Below are 9,437 nucleotides of genomic sequence, written 5' to 3'. Positions count from 1 at the left end.
GCCCCCTCCACCACCAGGCCCTCTCCACCACCAGGCCCCCTCCACCACCAGGCCCCCTCCACCACCAGGCCCTCTCCACCACCAGGCCTCCTCCACCACCAGGCCCTCTCCACCACCAGGCCCTCTCCACCACCAGGCCCTCTCCACCACCAGGCCCTCTCCACCACCAGGCCCTCTCCACCACCAGGCCCTCTCCAGGCCCTCTCCACCACCAGGCCTTGTTTTATTTATTTCTGTTAAAGTTGTATCTTGTTATATTTTACTAACTATTCACATTTAATAGTTAAACAAAATTGTTGTAATTTAGCTAATTTAGTTTTTGTAGTCATATTTTTTAATTATTTTGTTTCTTTTGGGTTGTTTTGTGGAATGTTTGACTTAATTGCACCTTTTTTTGAATTGATTGTTTTTGATTTTTTGGGGCATTTTTAAGCCTTGTTTTATAAATGTCTGTTAAAAAAACAACAAAATAAAACTCTAACTATTCACATTAAATATCCCCCCCAGGTGAGCCCTACCTGAGGTGCACGTGCACCCCGTGCCCCCCCCCCGGCTGCTGCACCAGGTACCGGACGGGGTATCTGCAGCTGAAGGTGATGTTAACGTAGTTCCTGGTGATCACCTGAGACTCGTTGTTATGGATCGAGTTCGTGAACATGATGTGGGACTGGTCCGACACCTGGGGGGAAACACAGGTGTTACAGCAATACAGCACATTTAAAACGGACTTACAGAGCTTTCACATAATAACTGAGAGGACTCATTCACACAGGGAATGCAATGAACTGTGTTACAGTCAGACCACACACACACACACACACACACACACACACACACACACACACACACACACACACACACACACACACACACACACACACACACACACACACACACACACACACACACACACACACACACACACACACACACACACACACACACACACACACACACACACACACACACACACACACACACACACAAATCGTGTAATTTTCACTAAATGCTGTCTTTTTTTTGTATTGATTGTTTTTCATTTAGGTCATTTGATTATCGGTTGTCCGGTTACATTTTTGTCACTTTTAGGCCTTGCTTTATTTATTTTTGTTTATAAAAAAACAAGATAAAATTCTAACTATTCTAATTGAATAGTTAGCGTTCTTTTTTGTAATTTTTGTTCATTTTTCTGCAGGAACAAGGGGATTTTATCCCCCGCAGACCATTGACATGCACCACAGAATATGGGGACAATTTAACAAGTGGTCCCACTCTGCATTAAATGATGACGTGTTGGCGCCCTCTAGTGGTGGAAAAGAACAACAACATTAAAACATATATTTTTTAAGGTGAAAATCGATATTATTTTGATTATTTACAAAAAATATATATTGAAATGAATTCCCTAACAAATAAAACAAGAGAACGATTTGCTGATTCTGAATAAAAAACATAATATGTTTTAGATAATTTACCACAAAACATAAAACAGGATAAAGATATCACAGATAAAAACCAATAAGAGTGTTTCATATCAGCGGCGTTTCACCCTGTCGTCGTGTACAGGAGGCGGGATTAACAGGGCGATTTACTGCCTTCCCATTGGAAGAATAATCATCTCTACTCAATCAATCAACAACTTTATTAATCCTGCAAGGGGCAATTGGTTATGAGCAGCAGCTTATGTCATGAACACAGGCAGGAACATACAAGAAGAAAACACACAGATACACCCGGGAGCACAGATGTGGATCATTCCAATTGACACTATAAATAGTTCATAGCATCACAATAATAAATAAATAATCAAGTTAAAAGCCTTTCAAGAATTTAAAAGTTTGAGTGGAGAAGGGATGAATGAACTGTCTATCAAACTGTAATGATTGTATGTAATACTTCATGCATTTTACTTAACAGACAATACGTGGTTTGTTCTTGTTTGTCAAGCTTTGATTTCTGTTATTTTGTTCATGTTATTTTAGACTTTAATAACATTTAATATATTGAGGTAAATATTAGAATAGAATAGAATTGGGAGGGATTCAACCCGCTTTAATGCTCACACATGCAGAGCACACAGCACACAGAGTGACATATGTTCTTCGCTTTTAACCCATCCTAGTGCTGGGAGTCTAGCACCGGGAGTCTAGCACCAGGAGTCTAGTGCTAGGAGTCTAGCACCAGGAGTCTAGAACCAGGAGTCTAGCACCAGGAGTCTAGAACCAGGAGTCTAGCACCAGGAGTCTAGAACCAGGAGTCTAGAACCGGGAGTCTAGAACCAGGGGTCTAGAACCAGGAGTCCAGAACCAGGAGTCTAGTACCAGGAGTCTAGCACCAGGAGTCTAGAACCAGGAGTCTAGTACCAGGAGTCTAGCACCAGGAGTCTAGAACCAGGAGTCTAGCACCAGGAGTCTAGTACGAGGAGTCTAGAACCAGGAGTCTAGCACCAGGAGTCTAGTACCAGGAGTCTAGCACCAGGAGTCTAGAACCAGGAGTCTAGTACCAGGAGTCTAGCACCAGGAGTCTAGAACCAGGAGTCTAGCACCAGGAGTCTAGTACGAGGAGTCTAGAACCAGGAGTCTAGCACCAGGAGTATAGCACAAGGAGTCTAGTACCAGGAGTCTAGAACCAGGAGTCTAATATCAGGAGTCTAGTACCAGGAATCTAGAACCGGGAGTCTAGAACCAGGGGTCTAGCACCAGGGGTCTAGAACCAGGAGTCTAGTATCAGGAGTCTAGGACCAGGAGTCTAGAACCAGGAGTCTAATATCAGGAGTCTAGAACTAGGAGTCTAGAACCAGGAGTCTAATACCAGTAGTCTAGTACTAGTAGTCTAGAACCAGGAGTCTAGTACTAGTAGTCTAGAACCAGGAGTTTAGTACCAGGAGTCTAGAACCAGGAGTTTAGTACCAGGAGTCTAATACCAGGAGTCTAGAACTAGGAGTCTAGCACCAGGAGTGTAATACCAGGAGTCTAAAACCAGGAGTCTAGAACCAGGAGTCTAGTACCAGGAGTCTAGAACCAGGAGTTTAGTACCAGGAGTCTAATACCAGGAGTCTAGAACCAGGAGTCTAGAACCAGGAGTCTAGTACTAGTAGTCTAGAACCAGGAGTCTAGTACCAGGAGTCTAGAACCAGGAGTGTAATACCAGGAGTCTAGAACCAGGAGTCTAGAACCAGGAGTCTAGTACTAGTAGTCTAGAACCAGGACTCTAGAACCAGGAGTCTAATACTAGTAGTCTAGAACCAGGAGTCTAGAACTAGGAGTCTATAACCAGGAGTCTAGAACCAGGAGTCTAGAACAAGGAGTTTAGTACTAGGAGCAGTGGGCAGCTATTGCACAGCACCCGGGGAATAATGGGAGTAGGGGGGAAGGGGGGTGTCCGGTGCCTTGCTAAAGGGCACCATGGCAGGGCAGGAGGTGAACTGGGACCTCTCCAAGTAGAAGTCCACACTCCATATTTAGGTCTGGTCGGGGACTAGAACCGGCAACCCTACGGCTCACAGCCCCTACTGACTGATTACAGCAGGAGACATTGATTTAGAATAAACAGTAAAAGGAGAAAACACACTTTTTATTTTCCACAACGTGTCTTCTCCACATTCAGGAGTTTATATATCAATATATTTTTATTTGATTTAACATTATCTTTATAATGCTCTCATTATAACGTCTTTGTAAGACGTTGCTTTTGTCGGGACCCCCTTGAAAACCAGACGGTGCATCTCAAGGGGTTTATCCTAATAAATACACGTCTGTATATATCTCCATGTAAACCCTGATCATCTGGATCTGAGGGGCCCCTCAGGGTCTTTCAGAGGGTCTTTAGGAACAACGCAGGCCTTATTTCCTCAGTCCCTACCCCCCTCTTTGTCCTTTCCTTTATCACATGCTATTAGCTGTCTGTTGTCCTACAGAGCCCCCAGTGTACGTCTGAGAGGAACCCCCTCCTCTCTAAAGGGGATAAATCCTGCAGAGTGGGTCTGCTCCCTCAGAGACCGAAGACCTCGTTAAGATGAATTTATGAAGATGAGGAGCCGCTGTGTGAAGAGCGGTTTGTTAAAGTTCTTCCAAACGTCCGGACCACGAGCTCATCCGGATTCATTCAAGCTTTAAAGGATCCTTAGAGAGGTTAAGACACCTTCAAAGGTCCCATAGAATAGATTCACATTGTTCAATGCTCCAAACTCACATTGGTTTCTCATCCAGCATCTCTGTATAGTGTGTGTATTCACTCTCTGTCTTACACGGCTTGTTGGAGCTCCTGCCCCCCCCCCCCTGTGAGCCCAGTGGCCGTCTGCGAGACACAGCAAAGCCTAGCCTTGAAAAACACACACAAACACACACCCACCTCCCCCCCCCCCCCCCCGACGCACACACACACCCGCAGCCTGGCTGGGAGTTTGTGTGTCTGCCCGGCTGAGCTCCGTGGTGTCTCGCTGTCTCGCAGACCCCTCACAGTGTCCCGCTCCTCGCAGCAGCGAGCCTCGCAACGTCCCGCCGAGTGTGTGTGTGTGAGGAAGTCCACGGATTGGTCCAAACGTAACGGCTAGGCAGACGTAACGTAACGTCCATTTGGACCAATCTGCGGAGCTGTTACGTCACTATACCCGAGAAGTAAACAATGGGAAAAGAGAAATGTCCAACGAGGCGTTCTGGGGCAGACAGGTCTTCTCTCTGTTAGAGTGTTACTCCCTACAGGGTGCACTCTGAGGGTTTGAGACTCTGCAGAGCGTTCACATGCAGAAGCTACAGAACACAAGGGGACGGGTCAGAACCAGAGAAGCATGACGTGGGACCTTTAATTCATTTTGTGCTTTTAGGTAATTATCAGTTGTTCTTTCTCATTTCTGGCAGTTTTATGCCTTGTTTGATTTATTTTTGTTATTAAAATAAAACAATATAAGAATAAAAAATGACAAAAAGGACAAAATACTCAATGAATATTTCATAGTTAGAGCATTTTGTCACAAGTGGTCAGCGTCAGAGAGGAACCCCCTCCTCTCTAAAGGGGACACATCCTGTCCTGCAGAGTGGGTCTGCTCCCTCAGAGGCCGAAGACCTCATTAAGATGAATGAAGATGAGGAGCCGCTGTGCGAAGAGCGGTTTGTTAAAGTTCTTCTAAACGTCCGGACCACGAGCTCATCTGATTCAGGGTCACTCAACGAGACGCAGGAGCCTCTTCACCAGAGCATTCATTTACAATAAGCATTTAAACATGCTTTCATTTTCAGAGGTTTATATTAATGTTGCTATATTGCTCTTATTATAATGTCTTATATTTATACACATATTTTAATTATATGTATTTAGTTTGATCTTTATTGCATTTTCCCTTCATTTTATTTAACTTTTTATGTTTGCATTCATATTTTAAATGGTATTTATTTTGCCTTTATTGGAAATGTTACTTTAACCTTTGTGTACGTAAATATTTTATTTTATTTTCGATGTTCTATCTTTGTATTTATTTCAATCTTAAAAAGGAGCAATCGTCACATAGGCCAATTATGAAAAAGCTCATTGTATTTGGATGTCCAATTAAATGCAATTTGCTTATGTTATTGATTTAATATGAAGTCGTAGTTTGGCAGATCCCGCAGACATGGCCTCATGTAGGAAGCAGTATAAGACTTGAATGCACTTTAGTGATCTATATCAGGGAAGGGATTGAAGGAGGTACCGTCATCGTCCCGCAGTCGGACAGATTGGTCTTGATGCTGAAAACATAATCCTCTCCGACCTCAACGCCTCGGCACTCTGGATCGTTCAGATGCAAATCCCCAACCTACACACAGGAAAAAGCTATTATTGAGCAAAAGAGAAGATGCTGTTGAGGAGAATACTTCAGAGATACTTCAGAGTTTACGAGGGTCTCTCTTACGAAAACGGGCGGGTCTTTTCTGAGGAAGAAGATGCTGGGAATCACCACCTTCATCTGGTCGTTGGAGCAGAGCACCGTCTCATTCAGATCTGATCAGACGGGAGGAATACGGATCAATCCTACAGATATACGTTATTATATTCACTCTGTGTACAATATCAGGACTCTCTGCAGAGAGGGCAAAAGTACGCACTTCCTTTACTCAAGTAGAAGTACAGATACTCGCGTTTAAAAATACTCTGGTGAAAGTAGAAGTACTGACTAAACTTCTTTACTCAAGTCAAAGTAAAGAACTTTGAAATGTACTTCAGTAAAAAGTACCCATAACTAGCAGCTGTTTTAAAGAGTACCTGACCTCCCTTTATATTAATAGAACAATAATGTAATTGTTAGCTAATGAATGTTTCCATGGTGACCAACGGCAACATGACAACGTTTCCATTGGTCCCTCTTCTTTAGAGAAGACCAGGAAATGATGGATACACGGATCGTGTTCAAATCAATAGGCACGCAATGACTCTAAATAATAATGATCACGCCACCAAACACACATTCAGACTAAAGGAACCAGCCTGTTTGGAAAATGAGAGAAGTAGAAAGTACAGGTATTTGAGTTCAACATGTAAGAAGTAGAAAGTACAGGTATTTGAGTTCAACATGTAAGAAGTAGAAAGTACAGGTATTTGTGTTCAACATGTAAGAAGTAGAAAGTACAGGTATTTGTGTTCAACATGTAAGAAGTAGAAAGTACAGGTATTTGTGTTCAACATGTGAGAAGTAGAAAGTACAGGTATTTGTGTTCAACATGTGAGAAGTAGAAAGTACAGGTATTTGTGTTCAACATGTAAGAAGTAGAAAGTACAGGTATTTGAGTTCAACATGTAAGAAGTAGAAAGTACAGGTATTTGAGTTCAACATGTAAGAAGTAGAAAGTACAGGTATTTGTGTTCAACATGTTAGAAGTAGAAAGTACAGGTATTTGTGTTCAACATGTAAGAAGTAGAAAGTACAGGTATTTGTGTTCAACATGTGAGAAGTAGAAAGTACAGGTATTTGTGTTCAACATGTAAGAAGTAGAAAGTACAGGTATTTGAGTTCAACATGTGAGAAGTAGAAAGTACAGGTATTTGTGTTCAACATGTAAGAAGTAGAAAGTACAGGTATTTGTGTTCAACATGTGAGAAGTAGAAAGTACAGGTATTTGAGTTCAACATGTGAGAAGTAGAAAGTACAGGTATTTGTGTTCAACATGTAAGAAGTAGAAAGTACAGGTATTTGTGTTCAACATGTGAGAAGTAGAAAGTACAGGTATTTGTGTTCAACATGTGAGAAGTAGAAAGTACAGGTATTTGTGTTCAACATGTGAGAAGTAGAAAGTACAGGTATTTGTGTTCAACATGTAAGAAGTAGAAAGTACAGGTATTTGTGTTCAACATGTAAGAAGTAGAAAGTACAGGTATTTGTGTTCAACATGTGAGAAGTAGAAAGTACAGGTATTTGTGTTCAACATGTGAGAAGTAGAAAGTACAGGTATTTGTGTTCAACATGTAAGAAGTAGAAAGTACAGGTATTTGTGTTCAACATGTAAGAAGTAGAAAGTACAGGTATTTGAGTTCAACATGTAAGAAGTAGAAAGTACAGGTATTTGAGTTCAACATGTAAGAAGTAGAAAGTACAGGTATTTGAGTTCAACATGTAAGAAGTAGAAAGTACAGGTATTTGTGTTCAACATGTAAGAAGTAGAAAGTACAGGTATTTGTGTTCAACATGTGAGAAGTAGAAAGTATAGGTATTTGAGTTCAACATGTAAGAAGTAGAAAGTACAGGTATTTGAGTTCAACATGTAAGAAGTAGAAAGTACAGGTATTTGAGTTCAACATGTAAGAAGTAGAAAGTACAGGTATTTGAGTTCAACATGAGAAGTAGAAAGTACAGGTATTTGAGTTCAACATGTAAGAAGTAGAAAGTACAGGTATTTGAGTTCAACATGTGAGAAGTAGAAAGTACAGGTATTTGAGTTCAACATGTAAGAAGTAGAAAGTACAGGTATTTGAGTTCAACATGTAAGAAGTAGAAAGTACAGGTATTTGAGTTCAACATGTAAGAAGTAGAAAGTACAGGTATTTGTGTTCAACATGTAAGAAGTAGAAAGTACAGGTATTTGAGTTCAACATGTAAGAAGTAGAAAGTACAGGTATTTGAGTTCAACATGTGAGAAGTAGAAAGTACAGGTATTTGAGTTCAACATGTAAGAAGTAGAAAGTACAGGTATTTGAGTTCAACATGTAAGAAGTAGAAAGTACAGGTATTTGAGTTCAACATGTAAGAAGTAGAAAGTACAGGTATTTGTGTTCAACATGTAAGAAGTAGAAAGTACAGGTATTTGAGTTCAACATGTAAGAAGTAGAAAGTACAGGTATTTGTGTTCAACATGTAAGAAGTAGAAAGTACAGGTATTTGAGTTCAACATGTAAGAAGTAGAAAGTACAGGTATTTGAGTTCAACATGTAAGAAGTAGAAAGTACAGGTATTTGAGTTCAACATGTGAGAAGTAGAAAGTACAGGTATTTGAGTTCAACATGTAAGAAGTAGAAAGTACAGGTATTTGAGTTCAACATGTAAGAAGTAGAAAGTACAGGTATTTGAGTTCAACATGTGAGAAGTAGAAAGTACAGGTATTTGAGTTCAACATGTAAGAAGTAGAAAGTACAGGTATTTGAGTTCAACATGTAAGAAGTAGAAAGTACAGGTATTTGAGTTCAACATGTGAGAAGTAGAAAGTTTAGGTATTTGGGTTCAACATGTAAGAAGTAGAAAGTACAGGTATTTGAGTTCAACATGTAAGAAGTAGAAAGTACAGGTATTTGAGTTCAACATGTAAGAAGTAGAAAGTACAGGTATTTGTGTTCAACATGTAAGAAGTAGAAAGTACAGGTATTTGTGTTCAACATGTAAGAAGTAGAAAGTACAGGTATTTGAGTTCAACATGTAAGAAGTAGAAAGTACAGGTATTTGAGTTCAACATGTAAGAAGTAGAAAGTACAGGTATTTGAGTTCAACATGTAAGAAGTAGAAAGTACAGGTATTTGTGTTCAACATGTAAGAAGTAGAAAGTACAGGTATTTGAGTTCAACATGTGAGAAGTAGAAAGTACAGGTATTTGAGTTCAACATGTAAGAAGTAGAAAGTACAGGTATTTGAGTTCAACATGTAAGAAGTAGAAAGTACAGGTATTTGGGTTCAACATGTAAGAAGTAGAAAGTACAGGTATTTGAGTTCAAAATGTAAGAAGTAGAAAGTACAGGTATTTGTGTTCAACATTGAGGTAAGTGAGGTTCTTACCCTCATTACCTCTGCCCGTCCTACCACCTGTCCTCTGGACCCTAACTCTATGAGGTGCCCAGTACGTCGACCGCGGGGGCAATGCTGGTAGATCGCGAGTCATTCATAAAAAAAAAAATCCAGCTCCGTTAAAATAAACATGATCCCTCCTCCCTTGGCCTCCCTGCCACTTAATTCAGGAGTTAATAACACGATAAACACGAAAAATCCA

At 40.6% G+C, this 9,437-nt stretch overlaps 1 protein-coding gene across 1 annotated transcript; it reads right to left on the bottom strand.

Moving 5' to 3' along the window:
* Nucleotides 1-31: 31 nt before the first annotated feature.
* On the bottom strand, nucleotides 32-9,437 carry LOC307027054 (uncharacterized protein; the record flags this gene model as incomplete). Its single annotated transcript, XM_079695242.1, has 5 exons — nucleotides 9,227-9,437; nucleotides 5,885-5,973; nucleotides 5,684-5,788; nucleotides 519-679; nucleotides 32-217 (listed from the first exon to the last, which is right to left on the bottom strand). Coding segments are annotated over exons 1-5 (644 nt in total), but the record flags the coding sequence as incomplete, so codon positions are not given.

Source organism: Notothenia rossii (genome assembly GCF_949606895.1).
Source record: "Notothenia rossii genome assembly, contig: scaffold_396, whole genome shotgun sequence".
Classification (NCBI taxonomy): Eukaryota; Metazoa; Chordata; class Actinopteri; order Perciformes; family Nototheniidae; genus Notothenia; species Notothenia rossii.
This window is presented reverse-complemented; position numbering and strand designations above follow the sequence as displayed.